General features: G+C 38.4%; 1 protein-coding gene across 6 annotated transcripts in view; it reads left to right on the top strand.

The window, feature by feature from the left end:
• The window catches only part of RAPGEF4 (Rap guanine nucleotide exchange factor 4), a 135,775-nt gene that overhangs the window by 72,748 nt on the left and 43,486 nt on the right, over positions 1-19,541 (top strand). For 5 of the 6 annotated variants that reach the window (XM_015868497.2, XM_015868500.2, XM_015868499.1 and 2 more), the window contains 5 exons: positions 9,071-9,124; positions 9,390-9,496; positions 11,373-11,494; positions 12,601-12,784; positions 19,011-19,095. In XM_015868497.2, the coding sequence (XP_015723983.1) occupies positions 9,071-9,124; positions 9,390-9,496; positions 11,373-11,494; positions 12,601-12,784; positions 19,011-19,095 (552 nt within the window). The remainder of the gene's footprint in view (positions 1-9,070; positions 9,125-9,389; positions 9,497-11,372; positions 11,495-12,600; positions 12,785-19,010; positions 19,096-19,541) is intronic. The other variant, XM_015868498.2, reaches the window with a different exon arrangement.

Raw genomic sequence — 19,541 nt, 5'->3', positions numbered from 1 at the left:
ATTGGATATTGTTAGATTATTACTTCTCTGTTTCATTTTTATAAATAATTAATTTCTGAAAAGGATGACAGGAAGAATGGGAAGTAGAGCAGTTGGAATCTGACTCAGCTGTGCTTCCCTCCTTCAATGTTTCTTCATTTCATGTACATTCACACAATGTACTGTCCTGAACTGAGAGACGAAGGAACGTGGAATCACCAGAAGAAACACAAAACAGGTTTAAATTAACATCCCTCCTCTGCTTGCCAGTGATGTTATCTTGATGCTGACCTCTCCGAGGAATTCAAGATGTAGATCTCAAGCCCCATAGGCCCCATGTCACTTTGACTTCCTTTCTCTCTTAAAAATCATTATAAAACACTCAGGATGAAATTGTAGTCACTTCCAGCATTTCGTGGCAGCATTCAATAGTGTTTTCAGTTACTTATTCTCATTACTTGTCAGGGATGTGAATAGACACTTCCACCCCCATTTTACAGATGGAAAAGTTGAAATACTTGGAGGCAGAACAACTATGACCACATGATAAACAAACTGGTATCAGTCAGATGGCAGTAGGGCTCTTTGTCTACACTGTAGAGTTTTAACAGGGTCACAATTTCACCTCTTAATTAACAATCTATCCAGTTTTTGGCACCTCTGTGCTTGGTATGAAATTACTGCACCTAAAACTTCACCAACATATTTCTCAGAGGGCAGTTCTGGTGACTGGGCCTGCTGAAAGCACGGGTGAGTCCATATAGTCACTTTTGTCTACACGCATGGATCCTGAGAGCTTTGGAGCCTGCGTGTGCAGAACTTAGAAAAGAATCTGGAAACAAGTGAAATAAATCCTCCAGAGCTCATCAGCCTTTAGCTTCTTTTTGGTTTGCTTTTGAGTTATGTGCCTAAAGAATGTACTAGTGACAAGAATTAACTTCTAGTCTGTCTAGTATTTATTCTAATTTTTTATCTTCAGCACTATAGTTTGTCTTTCAGTATGTATTTAAAGTAAACATGCTGTTAAAGCCATAGATACTAAGAAAGCAGTAATTTTCAAATGATAAAAAAAAAATTATTTATTCTTCTGTAGATTAATAAAATGCAGCAGCAGAGCAACCTGTAACAATACTGGATTGATATTCCTTATGACAACTGTAGCCACACCTCTACCAGAATATCAGGAATGCTCACAGTGTTGTTAACATTTCCTGACGTTCTATTCAATGTGTGCAGTGCAGTTATAACAGCTGTTTCATTGTAGTAGGGAAGTAGAAAAATGACAGGAAAATAAGACATCATTAGGCATGTTCTGGCTTTTTTTGTGTGCACTGGTCATAGTCTGTTTCAATATTCTTTTTCTCTTTGACATTTTCAGTGAAGTATCTTTTTTTTTTTTTTGTAATGGCTGAATCGTGTGTTAAGAGGATAGACATTTACAGTTTGTCAAAGAAACATTGTAGAAGTTCTAAATAATGCAATTTCAATTTAACTTTCTAAAATACATTTACTACAGTAATAGTGTTTGAGTATTTAAAGGGACACATTTTCCTGTTTATTCTAATACCCTTAGATTGCCTAAAGAAAAGCAGTTTTGTAATGTGTTTTAAAATGCGACTTAATCTTTACATTGCATTACATTTAAACAGTGTAGATTATAAAGTTAATATTACTCTGAATATTTTGAGGGTAGACCATTTACTGACAGTTTTCAAAGCATTTCACAAAGGTAGAGATTATTAGCATTCCTTTCTCCAAAGAGGGAAAAGTGAGACACAGGGCAATTATGTGATTTGCTCAAGGTCATGCAGTCAATTAATTCTAAAAATGAATAAAACTGAGCTTGACTAATAGTCTTGACAATTTAAACTAGTCTGTTTTGCTTGGTTTAGATAGCTTGTACTTAGCTAAATCTCTGGGTTTATAGGTTAGAGTTGCTGTAGTTTTTTTAAGCTCATATGATGAGAAACAACTTTCCTGTTTCTAAGGAGGTTCTGTGCTTTTAAAAACATCTTTGTGCCTCTCTTTTCCTCCACCCATACTTTGTTTTGCTTCCCACTTTTACTGCTTATAGATTTTTCTTGTGAAATTATGATTATCTTTTGTGAGCATGGGTAACTTGAAGATGCTGCAGTAATATCACTTCAGAGTATTTAGGAACTAGCTGCAAGTCAGTTGAATCCTCACATTGTTGGGTAAACATAAATGAAGGGGAGAAACAAGTGCTTTTTCCATGTAATTTGTCCTTTGCTAAGTCAAATACAGCAAAGCATTGCTAAGTCAGTCACAGAGGTAGCAGGAAGTTGGTCATTGTCAGGTTTGGATTTTTCCAGTCCTGAGACTGGAGGAAGCCCTTTGTCCTTCGACTATCAATACTGTTCTGTGGAGAGTAGGCAGTGGAGAGCACAGATTGGTTCTCCAGCCGCTACATAACATTGTGTAAAGATACTAAAGTGGCCAAATTGTTTCCAGCCTGGTGGTAGCGTCTGTGTTTCTTTTTCCGCTTCTGTATATCAGGGCAGGGTGAGGTCTCCCTGGAGCTGTGACTACAGTCTGGTGAGGCTGGGGCTCAGTCCTGGTGCTCTGTCTCACAGTCCTGCAAGTCTGAGGAGGAGCTGTCAGAAATGCCTGGAGCTGGGCACATGTGCCAAGGCTTATTACTGATCAGTGTATTAGCAGGTTATACGTAGGTCTGCTCCCAAGATTCAGCATAGGCTAACTGACCCCAGGAATTCCTACAGTGTTAGTTATATATTCTTTAACACTTAGACAAAAGTGCTTTTCAAACATCCTTTTTATGGCTGAATCTTCGTCCAGCTGCTTCTCTGATATTTTTCAGCAAGCTGCATTCAACACATGGATTGTTTTACCAAACAAGTATTAGCAGACATTGATGCAGTCTGCACAGATGCACTATTTGTGCAGATAAGAGAGCTGGCTTAGAATGCTCTATCCAAGATTACTTTCCAGCTGGAAATACACTCTCAGTGCTATGTTACTGTATGCTCAGTTGTATACCTGTTATGACTACGGACTGTTTACTCTCTCCTGGTAGCAATACTGGTTTGTTTTGGGAAAAGAGCTGTATTTGGACTTCTTGTCTACACCCTAGGTATGAAGTAGCTCACATAGATGATGTTACAAAATAAGCAACTTTTTGAAAAGGATTATATAGACTTGAGAAAGACTGAAAAGAATAAAAGGGGAAAGTGTTGCACAGGAGGGCTGTGGGGACTTCCCTTTGCATTCAGCTCTGTCATACTGACTGTCTGTACTTTCACTGTTGCCATAGGAACGGTTTTTGTTTAATTTTATTTCTTCATTAGTAAATCAGGAATGGCTTTGTTATCCTTTCAGGACACTCATACAGGGACAGTCAAGCACCATACTAAATTATAGGCACCAGAGGAGAGTTGGAACCAGTAAGATCTAAAGATGCTCTGCTTCCTGAAGTAAGCCTAAAGAGAACCAAATGCTGTGGGCCTGACTTGAAGTCAGTTACTTCTGCATGATTTCTTTGGGTTTGAATTAGACTCTAAATCACCAAGAGCATTAATTTCCAGTGGTGTAAAACAGGCAAATCTCTTAGTGATGCTGCTGTGGTTGCTGCCACCTTTCAACTTGTGTGGCTTTTGTCCTTTGTTTTTTTCTGGAACCCGTGCCAGCCAGCAATAAAACAGATGTCACTTGCAGTTCTTGTCAATGCCCCAGCTGGAAATAAAGAATCAACGGTCCTGCACAGGTTTATCTGATCACCCTAGTAACCTCATGCACCCTATTTAACTCCAGTAAATGATTCTGTGAAATACAGAAACTTGTTCTCGGCTTAAAGACAATCTCTAATGAGGCCATGGGAAAGAAACATGATTGACTGACTTCTCTATCCTTTATTTTTTGTTTTTTGCAATACACATTTCCTACCCTAACATTTGAGAGTAGTAAGATCCATGTTGCTGCAAATCTACAGTATTAATTTGTGTAAAGTCTCAGAAAAAACATCTCTTCACAGATATTTAAAGTGAATGGAAAAAGGTATTTTTATATGAGATGTCCTTGGATTTCATTCAGCAGATATGAGCAACAAATACAGATATCGTGTTAGATCTCTATTATCATTATTCATTGTATTATTTATTTGTTTACATGTGGTTTGCTCCTTGATGAAGGAAGCACAGAAATAAAGGTAACTCATGCCTTGTAGTTTACAATCTAAGGCTCATTTCTCCAGAGCTTAAATGCGTGCATGAAGTTATACTTATGAATAGTGCTCTTTAGATCTGTGATACTGCACTCATGCATAAATATTTGAATCTTCAAAGGACTATAGTCTAAGATTTTTACTTTCTCTGCTTCACCCCAATTTAAAGAGAATTTTATGATTGGTTTCATGAATGGTCTGCTTGAATGTGAATCCTTAAATTTACAGAGATTGTCTGTCAGTGTTAAACTGAAAACCATTTTTTCACAGTAAAGTCTCTGAGGGCACTAATTGGAGAAGGGCATGAAGTAGCTAAAACTTGACACTACTGTGGCCAAGAGATGGACAGTAATTGGTTAAACTGCTGTAACTGTCTTGCAAATTAGAGGTCTTTGTCTGATAACTTTTCCCCTGATTCAGAAGTCCTGGAAAATGTGATCAAGTAGACACATGTAGGTGCTTCACTCACATTATTTCTTCAAAGGTACAAGGATGTGTGAAGAAGGTAATTAAACATGCTGTACTCCGCTGTTTTATGGGGAAGGCTCCCTCATTATTTCTTAGTGCTTTCTAATTATCCCTTAATAGAGGATCCAAAATTATAAAGACTTGTAAAACTTGGACTTAAACCAAGTTGTGATAAATATTATAAGATATGATCCTTTGCAAAATTTCTGATTTTTCTCTTAGTGTTGCAATTTTTCTGATGGGAAGTTTGTATAGGAACATTGTATCCGCTATTAACTAATTGATATTAAGTTTTTATGTGTTTTCAGTATGACTTGCCTTTCTATTCCAAACCCAGTCCAAACCAAATGGTTTCATTTATTGTATTTCATCCCGTGGTTGGTGCAAACAAAGCTCCGTGCAGTATCTTTGAGAAGCTGCAGCTTGGGCAGCAAAGCGGTTCCTCAGTGGCTGCCTTGCTTGGGGGCTGTGCTGCTGATCATCTCTTTCAGCATTACCTTGTGGCCGAAGACACATAAAACTGTCCTTTAAAACTGCATAGTGCCACAGAGTGTAAAAGGTTCTTAGGAAATCATCTAGTACATCTGTGAGCCACATGTACTGTCACTGCCACAGCTTGCAGGCACCCTGTATATTGTCTCAAGCCTCTAGAGATGGAGGAACCATACCTCCCTGCCAGTGTGTGCCAGTGTCTCTGTCTGTACTGTTAGAAAATCTTCAATGGTGTCTAATCTGAATTCTTTCTCACAGCAATTTAAACTCCATTTTCTGATCTCTATGTGATGGTCTAGGTCAATTCCTTTTTCTTTTCAAAGGCCTTTTAAATCTGAAGAGTTGGTGGTTTGTTTTTTTTAATCACATTCTAAGACTTGTCTTTTCTGTAGCTGAACAATTTTGTTTATGTTGTGCTTTCTCATTATTCTTGTTGCTGTTCTCTGAATTCAGTTGGTTTAGTTGCTTTTGAAGTTACTTATCCAGACAAGACAGAGTGCTTTAGCTTAGGTCTTATCTGGATTGACTAAAGCAGAACTGCATTATGAATCTAATCAACCACTGCATCTTCATACTGTATTTGTCACTTTCAGAGTAGTGTGGCATTGGTTAATCAGTTCTGTTTAATGCCTGTTATCAACCTTGTTTTTGTTTGAAATCACTGCAGAGACACTTGTTCCCCACTCTGTCTTTCTATAGCAGGTCATTCCTACTTCAGAAAGTCAGTGCTATCTGTGTTGCATAATAACATGATATATTTTCAGGCCAGTATCAAAGCTGTAACGAATTTATAAACTTGTTCTCCAGTGAGTGTGCAGTCCATTCCACCCTGAAGTTCCCTGCAAAATCAATCAGTGTGCATTCGGCTTCATCCCACACTAATAGTATCAGATATATTACATGTTTTTGAGAACCCTTCTCAAAACAGACCTTTAGTATGACTTCCTGCTGGGAAGTGCTTCACTGGGAATTGCTTTTAAAACATAGTTTTCCAACTGGCATTGCACCTATTTTGTAAGAATTTAATCTGCCCTATGTAGAAGAGATCATATGAGCCAACACCAGAAGTTTTGCGAAAGTAATAGAGCTAGAAATCTACTGGTTCTGTCCAATCCATTACCATTGCTACCCAGCTGTGGATAGAAATTAAATCAGTTTGGTATGACTTGTTCTTGATAAGCATTGATCGCATGTTTTTCAGCTCCCCCATTCTTTCCCAGCTGTTTACAAATGGACTTCTTTTCTGGGAAGACAAGTTAGGCTGACATGTCTATAATGCCTCAGTTCTTCCAGTTTTCTATCTTCTGCTGCTTAGTCCTCAAGAACTCTCAGAGATGAGTTCTGATAGTTCTGAGATGGCTGCAGCTGTCATTGATTCGTCAAATTCTTCAGATTTCCTGCATGACATTCTCCAAAGCCAGTCAATTTGAAAATACCTAATTGACATCTATTTTCTCATCCATTTGTTTCATTTTTTTCAGGCTGACGTTTTACTCCCTTATCTACCCTTAGCTACCAGGGATTTTAGCCATCTCTCTGCTACTTATCTCTTTAATGAAGACTGACAAAACAAACAAACACATTTTGTAACTCCTTAAGCCTTTGTAATTTACACTTTCTCCTCCACAACCCCCTCATCATCCACTGTGGGCATTTTTTCTCCCCAGCCCATTGTTTCTATTTTGGTGTTTTTATTTCCTTCTGTAAGGTGCTGATGCTGGATCATTTTATGAAATCACCTCCATCCAAGACACTTAATATGTTTTCAGTTGGTCTTTCTGAGTTAGTCAGAGTCTAGTGCAGGAGAAAGTCTTCCTGTTGCAGATTCTTGAGTTGTGACTTAGCTTTTAAGTTGTTTTTTTTTCTTTTTTTTTCCCTTTCTTTCTTTCTTTTTTTTTTTTCTTTCCCTGTTGAGTGCTTTTACCTAGAATTTGATTTCTTCTAAAGGTTCTCTCATTCTGTTTCAGTTAGAATAGGAGGTTTGTTAAAAGATCACCATTAATCTTTGATTTTTTTCAATGACTGGTTTTATGCTTTTTTGTTGTAACTTAATGGAAACTCTCTACAGAGTAAAAAAAAAAAAAAGTGTATTCCTTTTCAGTAGTCTATAGCTATAAAAGAGTCTTGTATTTTGTATGTTACATATTTTATCTCTCTTTTGAAGTATATTCCTATCAGGAATTAAAATCTGGAAAGTAGATTTGAGTATGTTGTACTTTGTTGCTTAAAAAATATCTTTGAAGTACACAGAATTTAAAAATAATTTTCACTTGATTTCAGTGCCATTTTAACCAACTTCTTAAGCATGTATTTCCTTCAGTCTCATTGAATTTAAACAGAGTATGAAATCATTTTAAAGTAGAACAGAAACAAAAATTATTAATGCTCAGAATGGTGTCTCTGAAGTTGTCATTCTTATCTACACAATTGAAACCTTTATTTGATGGTTTTGCTTTTATCAGAGTCAAATTACAAAAGATTAGTGCTTATTTTGGCATGTTTTAACCCTAAATATAGACTGAATGAAGCTCAGGTTCAGGAACCAACAAATACCAAGGGATGCTGCAACCATTTCTAGTGGCAGAAATGTTTATAAATTAACTGAATCTTTGAAGCAATATTTAGATTTATTATTGAGAAAAATCAGAAGTCCTAATTTGCTTATGTTGATCTGTCTTTTCATGGTCGTCTTGTAAGGCGTGACTAGAAAGGAAAACCATTTGCATAATTTTCTGTCTACAGGACTCTTCATTACATGCATCTTATCTCTATTGATTTCTGTCACATGCTTCCCTCATCTTACTCTTCCCAGATGACCAGTGCACTCCTAGCTCTAGTGCTATCTGATTTCCACAAGGTCTTTGTTACAGTATTAAAATCCTATGGGAGTTAGTGAACAGATGCCCAGCTTATGGACACCAGTTCCTGGCAGTTCAGCAGTGCTTAGCTTGTGTTCTGCCTGGCTTTGGGCCAGCCATCCCACCTTTGCTGCAGAGGTGCAAGGTGTGCTGGCTGCCTCAGTGGATGCCTCAACAGTTCCTCTGTGCTGCAGTGCAATCCTGCCTTGGCCTCTGTGCTTGATGCAGTCTGATGTTGGTGAGCCCAGGGCATCCAATTCAGCCCTTGTGTTGTGTCACACTAGAAATGTGTTTGGTCCTGTTCACTACTATTTGCAACATAGCTAAACATTTTCCCATCAAGTCTGAGGTGGCTGTTGGAGTTCAGTTTTGTTTTTTTCTCCATTTCTAGTGTCATTTCAACCTCTGCTTTCCTTTGCCATCTATCCTGTGACATGCTTCCTCTCCCCCCCTCTTTCACCTTCTCATCTTCTCCCTTCTAGGGGCCTGCCCTTTCACATCTCCTCTTGCAGATCCAGGTCACCTGATTTGCTCTTATTTTTTCTTCCCTAGCTCTGTTGTGAAAGCTGCTACCCAGGCCTCTGTGAGTGGCCTGTGAGCTCTTGCATTTCAGAGGGCTCTGGTAAGCAGCTGTGAAAGTGTTGCTGACAATGTGTGACAGTTTAGGAAAGACACAGTGGGAGCAAAGCTTTTTCTACCTTCCTGTTCATGTATTATGCCAGGAGAAGAAAGCTAAATAGAAATAGGTGCTAAAGGAGATAAGAGATTCCGTGGTGGGGGGACTGGTGGTAGAGACAGTCACCTGCAGAGAAATGCTGTTGTGTCCACAGGGGACTGAGAGCAGCAAGTGGAGGAGCTATCCATGCCTTCACAGCCTCAGCTCAGATGTGGTGTTTGACCACTGAAACATTCATTGGCACTTTGGAAAGCTTAGAGTTTGTTTATTCATCTTTACTCATATATTTGGTTTTACAGATTTTTTGATTCATTTTGCGTTGTTTTTTTTTTTTTAAGCTTTTATTTTACCTTTACTGCTCAACCTTTAAAATATATTTAATTTTATTTTATTTTTCAGACACCTCTTATTGACTCTCACATCCCACATCGTCCCTCTAAAACCATTACACAGGTAATAGGACACAGGTGTGCTGTAAAGACAGGCTGCTAGATAAACGGAATCAGCTGACCTCATGCCTTTCTTAATGTGCTAAGTATGAGAGACTTAATAATTTACACAATATATTGCATTGCTCTGCATAACTAAGCATCTGTACGAGGACTTCTAATTTAGGAGGAAGAGAACTTGTATTTTGTTTTGCAGAGGGCAGTACAATGACTGTGGAAAGTTTTAAATGTGTGTGTGTTGGTCCCTTTTTTTCTCCATGATCACCAAGGTTCCTTCAGAAAAGATCCTCAGAGCTGGAAAGATTTTGCGGAATACAATTCTGTCCCGAGCCCCTCACATGATAAGAGATCGTAAATATCATCTGAAGACTTACAGGTGTGTGAGCCTGTTTTTATGCCTGCCATCCTCTGATTTATTATTTAAGCCTTACCGTACTCTCAGGTCTCAAAAGGTCTAAAATTATCCAGTGATGCTATTTGAGCCTGTATGTTATGAGTCTTTAATGAGCCTGGTAAATCCATTCTGAAGTAATTTGACTGGAAATTGAGTCCACAGTTCTGAACAGATCATTCACTTAAAAAAAAATGCTCCCAAAGTTAATGGCATAGTTAGCTGGGAGATTCTGTGCAAAATGTAGATTCTGTTTACTTTGTATGTCGGTGGGATGTAATATGAAAGCTTAATTAGATTGTTACTGTCCTGATTGCTCCAACGAAGCTGCTAAGTGTGAAACCTGAAAATTCACCTAGTGAGAATCGTTCCTTATGTAGATTTTCCGTCCTATTCAGCCACCTTCTTCAGTGTTATCGTCAGGCTTTCTTTTCTTCCTGCTGGTGGCAGCACCGTCCCGTTGAAGTGGAACAGCAATAGCACTTTCAGACAGCAATCTGACTTCAGGGAGTCAGGCTCTATCTACTGTTGGCTTAGGAAATAATCAATTCGTTTTAGCATCTAAGGTTTGAATCAAATACCTTATGCATTATTTGGTGAATATTTAAATAAAAATTGGTTTAAAACCTCTGAGCATGTATTTTTCTAAATAGCAAATCAATATGTTGCTGATTTGCTTTTAAAGTAAGGGCATTGATTTTCCCAATTATTGTCCAAAGTATATCTAATATTATATGAGGTATTTGGAGCTTGTGTGGTGATCTGTCATGATGTGGCATTGGCTCATTGTTTTAGAACAATAAAAGAGCAAGCATGATATTTGAAGACCAATGCTGGTCCAAACAGCTGCAGCATTTTATCTTGTACAAAAATGGGGAAAACTCCTACACTGTTATCCCTGGGCTTTTTAAATATGGAATTTCAAACATTAGATTGTATCCAGGTGATACAAGCAGGTGTACCAGGTACAAGTGTATCAAAATGGGGTGTTAATTGCAAGAGTGTTATTTAAGCTAAATTACAATAGTTTCAGTAATATCTTCTTAGTTGGTCTCAAAAAGTGAGACACGAACTGTGGAACCAGGCCATTCTATGTGTCATCAGTTACAGATTTGCTCATTTTTGATCACTTTGCACATTTACTTCTGTTCTGCTGTGTTCGGATGTGTTAAGACAAATGTCCTTTGGAGAAACACCAATTTTACATGGTGACCACCCTTCCCCCCTCCTCCCCACCCCCTCATTTTTTTTTCCTTCTCCCCCCAACTCCACTTTGGGTACTCTGCAGAATTTGAGACCTGCTGTTGTTCACCTCCAGGTCAGTCAGGAGCTGCAAAATGACCAGAACCTGGCATGAAAGAGCCTCATGTGCACTGTAGACCTGCAAACCAGTGCCCTCAAGTACAGTCTAGCTAGAGAGAGCTTGGTTACAAACGGAGGAAAATGCACATAATGCTCACTCTCCCTATAAAGGCTGTTCTCATAGTCAGAGCTATTATAATGTTAAATGTTTTCATGCAGAATGCTGAAAAATTTGAGGCTTTCACATGACAGATTTTCTCTGAAATTTGGGTTGAAGGTTGCTGCATCAATGCTGTGGGTTTTGACCAGCTGTTACAGGTTCACTCTGATCCTCTGAATGTTGCATTTCCCTAAGCATTTGCTGTTCTTTGAAGCAGTTTCTCTCAAAACATAGGTGCCTTCACTGGTATTTCAGACATATAGGCAGAGACCATGTAATTGTCTTCTACAATGATATCTGACTAAAACAGAGTTTGAGATATCACTGCTGTTAGCAGATACTGTTTGTGATCTCTCTATAAGCAACCTTTTCATTCCTTTCTGTTCATTTGTGCTTCAGGCAATGCTGTGTGGGGACAGAACTTGTTGACTGGATGATGCAGCAAAGCACTTGTGTCCACTCACGAAGTCAGGCTGTTGGCATGTGGCAAGTATTGCTGGAAGAAGGCGTTCTTAACCATGGTAAGTTAAAGACATTCAGAGCCTTGACTAAAATTTGATGAGTGTGTCCCATCAGTGTCTCTGTGGATTTCTTTGGTGAAAAATAAAAGGATTGTGAGCCCAAATGAAAAACTACAAATAAACCTTTTCAGAAGCTTGATTTGTACACAATATACAGATGATAATAATGGAATCTTGCTACCAGCATACCTTTATCATTTATGAAAATACTGAAAAGTCAGTGAAATTTCAATGTAAGTCTAGTTAGACTTATTATTACACTGATTTGTGATTATATTCCAGAAGTTGGATATCATCTGAGCCAAAACTAAGATATATGTTGCCGTACATAAAATTGATCTTCACTTCCAAATGCTGCAAAATTTTTACTTGAATGTAAGCTTTTCTGTTCGCTCATATCCATAATTTTTGGATGATTTTCAGTGGTTTTTGAATGGTTCCCAAATTCAGCACTCCAGATATCCCAGTGCAGAGATCTGGGGTTTTATGTTAGTTTTCTGATTGCATTTTATGTTGCCTCATGGGTTCCACTTGGCAAGATTTACTAGGTAACAGAATGTTATAGCCCTCCAAAATGCAGCTTTCTAAAGCAGTATTCATATCTAAAGCTGTGCATGTACAGTTTTATGAAGTTCAGAACAGCCACACTATTACAGTATACTTCCAGTCATTGTCTGTTGTGCTTTCCACATCCCAGGAAGAACTTTCCTTTCTGAGAAGACAGATTATTTCCACCATTTCCTTTCATAAAAGGCTGTAGCTTACATTCCTGCCAAATACTGTTTTGAATTCCTAGGACCAAGCTGCTCCAACTACATCACACTATCCAGCTCAATACACCATTATGAGTTGCTTGGAAGACCAGGGATTTGTCTTTTGCTGTGTCACAGCCTCTCTTCAGCAGTCTTCCAAGAGAAGACTTAACATTACACTCTCCACTAAGATACAAGTCAATGGTCTTCACTCTGGTATTACATGTTGTTGACACATTACCAGAACATGATTTTAGCTGCTTCTTGGTTTGTTACTTTTCTGCTCTGTCTGAAACAGCCGGGGTAAGGTGTTCATGCTGGAGTACAACTCTTAATATATTCTGTTGTTTCCAGTGGACCAGGAGCACCACTTTCAGGACAAATACTTATTTTATCGATTTTTGGATGATGAGCGTGAAGATGCCCCTTTGCCAACAGAGGAAGAGAAAAAGGAGTGTGATGAGGAGCTACAGGACACTATGCTGCTTCTGTCTCAGATCGGGCCGGATGCACATATGAGGATGATTCTCAGAAAACCGTAAGCAAATTAGTAAATTAATGGTTCAAATGTGTCCTCCTTGTTACATTGGAAGGCTACGTATATTACCAGGCATCCTTTAGCTAGTTATTTCAGTGCAAGTTTACTCAGCCTCTTACATTTGTTAGTCAACACTAAGTAACTTCCAGTACTTATTCATAAATTGGAACATATACCTGAAATAGTAATCAAAAGCTATGAATGTTATCATACCTTGTAGAAAATGCAGCGCATGAGTTTTTATTTCATTTCTGAGTATCACTAGCAGTAAGGTACAGGTTCCATTAACACTTTCAGTGCTGGTATGCCGTTCAGTTAACTGCACCACTTTCAGTTGTTACCAGTGCTTGGATGGTAAGTTTGTTAGCACAGCAGATGCCTTTCAATTAGTCATCAGTGGGAGACCTTAATTAATTTCATCTTTGGTAGAACTTTATTGAATTGAGAGAATCTGGACATTGCCTGTTATACTTTGCTAGCAAGGTATGAAATATAGCTCTTTGGGTTTGTTTATCTATTTTCATTGTGGTTTTTTTTTCTGTTTGTTTTGTTTTTGTTTTCTGTTTTTTGATTTTTTTATGTAAATATTTCCTATACCTAGGCCAAAGAGGATGTCTGTCTAACCTTTTCATAGCTATCAGATTATATCTTCTCAGTCATCATTTGGCTAACCACCCTTTCAGCAGTACATTCTGGGTTTTTTTTCCCACAGGCAGCTTTATAGTGACTTCAAAGCAAGCAATATAATCTCTGTTTGACCTTCCATTACAAGCAATCTCTTTATTATGCAGGTAGTGTTTAGGAGCTACTGAAGACATACTTTACTGCTAATTAAGTGCGCTGAGAATAATGATTTATTTAAGGTCATTCTCACTAATGATTTACTTGTAAGGGTCAGATCAAGGAAGGTAAGTACATAGAGCTAAATCCTACTCCTTTTGAGGCCAACGGCAAAGTTTGTCTTTGTTACAGGAGTGCCTTGGGCCATGGCTACTGTGTGAGAGAAGTTTTAGGCTAAAAATATCTAGAATCCAATACAACTGCTTATTCTTGTTCTGGTTCTATCTGTATCCTTTCTCTGCTCTATTCTTGTCTCAGTGTTGTCTATTTAGATCATAAGCTTATTTGCGCAGTGGCTCAGCATTCCCTGGGAATACAGGTTAGGTGGCACTTATCCGAAACCTTGATGAAGGTGCTGAATTTCAAAAAGTTCAACCAGATGTTTGTGCTCACAGAAGTTGTTTAACACTACTGTGCCAGAATAGCTTCTCTTTCCTCCATTTGGTAGAAGTCTAGTCCAGGACAATCCCTGTCACACAAAACACACAGGTAAACCAGACTGGGAGCATGGTATATATGTAAACTATTATAGTATCAACAAAGTGAAGTATTTTCTTCTCACAAAAATGTCCTGTGCTTTCCAGTGAGGAGTAGAAGGCAGCTGTGAGTAGTAGTTTCATCAGGAGACTATGAGCAGCATCCTGTACGCTATGACCTTGCATCTCTGCACCGTCTCCTTTGCCTCTGTCAGTCTGCAGGCTAGATCTTAGAGAACTGCCCCCTTAGTTTGTGTGCTTTCAGCCACCTACTACATTCTCTTTGCATTGTGACTTTCTGATCACCCAGTGTAAGTTTACGCTGGCAAGATCAGTGCTGATTATTGTCCACACTCCTTGCAGAGCTGAAAGGTTGATGTGATGCTGTGAAAAGTATCGCTTTCCCCCCTGTGTTGTTACTTGCACAGCATCACCTGAAAGAATATTCATAGGAGATTTTTCATGCAATATAGTGAGGGGAATTGGGTTTTCCCAAGACTGACATTCTCTGACATTTTTCCCTATTTCTGTCCCTGGAAGTGCTTATTTTGCTGCACTTTGCTCACGGGAACAAGTTTGTACTCTCAGGCTCCATATTAACTACTCTTCTGGTATTCAGTTTACATATGTTATGACCCTGCTAGTTGAGAATCATCTGTGCTGAGGTGCATCAAAGCTGCTGAAATCTCTGTGAATCCTCAAAGTCCTGCTAATTTTGACTAGGTGCCATTACAGCTGCCAGAAGTTCAAGGAGTGGTCAGGCCCTGAGAGATGCTAGCTGCAGCTGACCTGAGCAGGGCCACAGTTTTTAAACCAACACAGCTGCCTTTTATAGCACTCACCATTTCCAGAGAGGTTGCAGAACTTTGATAATTACCCTGAAAGAAATAAGACAATATTCTTTGATGAGAAGATAGCTTTGAGAATTTGATTGTATAATGAAGCTGTTGCTTTGAAAGGTACTTTCTATTGTTCAAAATCTGAAAATCTCCAGTAAAAAGTGTCACTTGTTTTGACAGCTGACTTAAAAAATTCTCTGTTTATTACATTAACTGCAGCATTTTAACTGTCAGACTGTGAAAGAATGTTCTATAGTTTAAAAAACAGAATAGAGCTCAGGGAAATTTTTTTTGGCAGGCTCTTGTTGCACTTGAGGGATTTTTTTTCCCCCTTTTTTTTGAAACACATACAGTGTGAATGTGAAAACAGCTTTTTGTGAAGCAGCAAACACTGCTCTCTGTTCCCCTGAGGAAGGAGCAGACCTTGTGCAAGTCATTGTAGAATTAACACAGCTCTTCCTCACAAGCTTTTCAATCCTCCACTGTGAAAATACATGCTAACAATGTATTTTTAGTTGATTTTAATAACATTCAGGCGTTGCTAACCTCATGGTTGCTCCTAATTAAATAGCATACTGTCATACAAAACTGAACGTGGCAATAACAGAAGTCTTTAAGGAGAAGGTGTTGTTCATAAGAAAATGATATTTAGCTAAGATGGATTATGTGCTGTGTTTTAATACAATAGTCTACAGTAAATTAACAGTGTGGCAGAAACTGTAATTCTCTGTCATACATTCTTGGTGACTTCACTCAGCAAATTGTATTCTGAAGTACAAAGATTGTGATTCCACATTTGATGAGTAAGCAGTCACTTGTGGAGTAAAGCTGAAGAAGATGCTAGGGAGATCTGAACTTAATAACGAACAACACAGACAGATATATAATAACAACATAATTACTGCTAGTAATATGTAGTTTTTTGAAGATGTTCTTAAAAATAAACAAGATCTGTTCTTCTGTCTTGAAGAATTTTTATTTAGATATCATTCTACACAGCTGTCAGTATTAACCATACTGAATTATTCCGTAACAACTGTATGATGTTCCATAGTCCTTGATGGGGTTTTCTGACAATGGCATTTAATAAACTAAATGTTATTTGTGGTGGGGGTAATGCAATCTTTCCACATGTCAGTTCAGTGATATTTACAGGTATCATTTGTGACAAGTGGTATTTATGGGCTTATTTATATTAGTCAAAATGTACCAATTCAAGTACAAAGATTATGTAATTTGCTTCTATTCTAGAGTAAGTGAATGTGCATTCACTTCCATGTTCAGATGCAGGTAGTGGACAAAATTATTCTTGTCTCCTACATAGACTTCGTAGTACTTGCAGGCAAAACTTGTACTCTGGAAATATATGCTTATTTGACACATGATATTATGGGGCCTCTGATCTTTTCTATTGTTCTTATAATCTGTAAATTTTCTGCTTAATGGTGTAACAAGAAATAGTCAATGACATTTTTTGTGTGTACACAGTTTATCAATCACAAAGTGCTATGTTGTTGTCACACAGAAGCTCAGTATCTCTGACCTTGATAAATTCTCCAAACACTGAACTGTTTTTATTGATCACTTAATACCACCTGAGTTCTCCTGTCCATTAACGTGTAGCCTTGTTCTCTATCTATGCCGTTTATTATCCTGTCTATAACCAGCTATTGCAGTTAAAATATGTCCCCTGCTGAAACTAGGCCTTTACACAGCAGGATCTTACAAATCAACATCAGTGGGTCACCACACAGGTTTTACAGAGGCAGTGATGCCTAATGTCTCTCCATGTGACATCTGCAGAAGCAGACGTAAAGAGTGGGTACATCCAGGATAGATTGTCAGCCTTCCCAATGGGCTAACGCAGGACACAAATAGATATACTGAAAGAAGAGTGTAGCCTTTTGTCTTGATAGATATCTGATGTAGTTAGATATCATTCATTCATATGCTAATCTCATGCAGGAATTTGTAAATGCAACACACCATCTTTTCTGTTTTTCAAGACATGCTGGTTTTGAAGGGATGCAATAAAATTCACGTTGTTGCTTTCTGTGGAAAGAACTTTTTATTAAAATCTTCAGTTTCTTACATTCCAAGGAGAAGTAGAAGGTGCAAACTTATCTTTCTTTATTTTATACTTAATTAAGCTGTTACTGCCCCGTATAAATCACTAGGAGCGTCAGCCTTGTAATTTCAAGCCAGATTTAGAAATAGAAAATAATAATTTGAGCCACTAGAGGGCATAGCTGTACCAGCTCTGATTCTGTTTCTCCCATAACCTATTTCTTTCTGTATGAAGAAAGGATAACGTGAATTTCATCCAAGACATTTTCTAATAAATTGGTCTTTCATCTGGTAATTATAAGTGCGTGTCACTAGCAAATGAAGAATAGATGAAAACTACAGCTTGCTTGGCAGAGAAGAGGTCAGTTTTCCTTATATTTCCTATGACTTGTCAGTATTTCTTTCATCCAAAAGAAGTCCCTGTCAAACTTCTTTTGTCAAAAAACGAAATACAGCTGCAAAGTGGCATGACTGCTGGAAGCTCTCTACTTTTCACATGATTTAGACAGACTATTGAACCAAGCAATTTTTACCCAGGAAAAAAAAGCTGTAGACACTTATATCCTGGATGTGAAATCCATCCTGGTCCTCTGGACTTTCCTGTGATACTTTGTGAGAAAGGTGGGGTTTTTTTTTTTTTTTTTTTTTTGTTTTTTGTTTCAGATCCTTTAGGACTATCCATTGATCCACCTCTCCTATTAATTCTTTGCAGTCCTCAGAGCATTTGTTCTTTTTTTAGCAATCAGTGAATCTGGTAATGTAAGGCTCTGCAGAAATGCAGTTACTTAAATCACACTGAGAGCCCCATTCCTTGTTGTCCTATAGGAGGAATATTCCTTTGTTGATGCATGCTTTTTATTCATGGCAGCATCTTGTGGTGTTTTCAGTGAAAGAAGGTGGAAATACTGCGCGGTCCTTACTTACCTATGTGGCTGAACAACAGCACTCAACGTTAACTCTGGAGCAGTCATTTGATGTCCTCTGGGATGCACTGCTCACTTTTGGAATGCGTGCAGCAGAAATTCAGGCATTCCTTTACAAAGCACTATGACTGTCCATTTGCTACAACTAGTGCCATGAGAAAAGACATACAGGTCTCAGGCTTGGGAGTCCTTTTGAAAGGAGCAGATCTTTAAATATCATTTCTGAACATTTTACAGACAGAACACTTGGTTTCATCAGAAAAGCTGCGTAATCATGTCTCTGTAAGGTGGTTGCCATGGCTGCTGCTTGGTGTCAGTCAGGGGTTTCTTAGGGCTTCTGTTCTCTTTGAGTTTCAGTCCTCCATCCAGAACCATCACCTGTCCCTACAACACTGGTGAATGAAGTAAAGGTGCTCAGGGACTGTATTGTTTTCTATAGCCACTTGTGTATACCATGTTTTAACAGAAGTGGATGACAGGTCCTGGTGAGGAGGAGGCTGCAGTCAGGGTCACTGGCAGTGCTTCAGTGCTCAGCGGCAGTGAGCTTCAACATCCCTGCTGCTGCAGGAAATGAACGTATGTTTCAGAGCCTTGGTACAAATGGTAAAGCTGTTGCTCTTTAGACTTAGTAGAAGGATGCTAGGTTGTACAACAGAGGCTGGGCACACACTGCTGTAGAGCAGAGTGCTGGAGGTGGCTCTGGGCTCAGAATGGCCTATACGTACTCCTGCGTAGCCTATTTTTTCAGTGTTACTCTAAACCAGTTTGGGTAGTAGTATCAAACTATGCTTATTTTTTTCTTAGTTTAAACCAGCCATGTGTAGCAAAAAATCTGCCTCTTGTGAAGATGTAAAAATGTCTAAACAAGATCCTGTTCTTATCTTGGCTTGATGTGATACTTATTCTTTTTCTCTGCTTCTGCAAAATGCATGGTTTATTTAAGTCATATCCAGCATACAATTATTTATTGCCTAAAAACATAACTGACATATTCAATAGACTCTACAGCAGCATTATGGGTTATTTTGTACTTATTTTGGGAGTTTATTGATTTAGATGTGCTTTTATCCTCTCTCTATAGGCCTGGCCAGAGAAGTATGGATGATTTAGAAATTATATATGAAGAACTTCTTCACATTAAAGCCTTATCTCATCTTTCTACCACAGTAAGTGATTTTAAACATATTGTTTATTGCCTGTAGGAACTTTGAATTTTGGAAATAGGAGCTTCTACCACCCTCCCAGTTATATTTTTTTTCCATGCAATGATGGTATTCCCACCTGCAAATACCACAGATCAAAACTACCTTTGGATATTAGTTAAAATTATCTTTGTGTGTTTCTGCACAGCGCAGAGCTGTCACGGGTGCCTCTGCCTGGGTCTGTACATGAGTTCAAATTGAGATGGATGGTATCTGACTTCACACCTGGGTTTGTGATGCTACTGAATTTCAGCAGAATAGATGTCTCATTTCTGAACTTCAAGAAGTCTTGTCTTTAACTGGTTAGGAGAAGGAATTGCCTGGTACAGAATGGTATTCTTTGAGGTGCTGGCTGTTGGAGTTCGGTTCTAGATTGAAGGAAACCTTATCACATGCATTCCCTCTGAGTG

This window comes from Coturnix japonica, chromosome 7 (assembly GCF_001577835.2).
Source record: "Coturnix japonica isolate 7356 chromosome 7, Coturnix japonica 2.1, whole genome shotgun sequence".
Classification (NCBI taxonomy): Eukaryota; Metazoa; Chordata; class Aves; order Galliformes; family Phasianidae; genus Coturnix; species Coturnix japonica.
The sequence above is the reverse complement of the archived record's forward strand: the minus strand, read 5'-3'. Positions and strand labels throughout refer to the sequence as shown.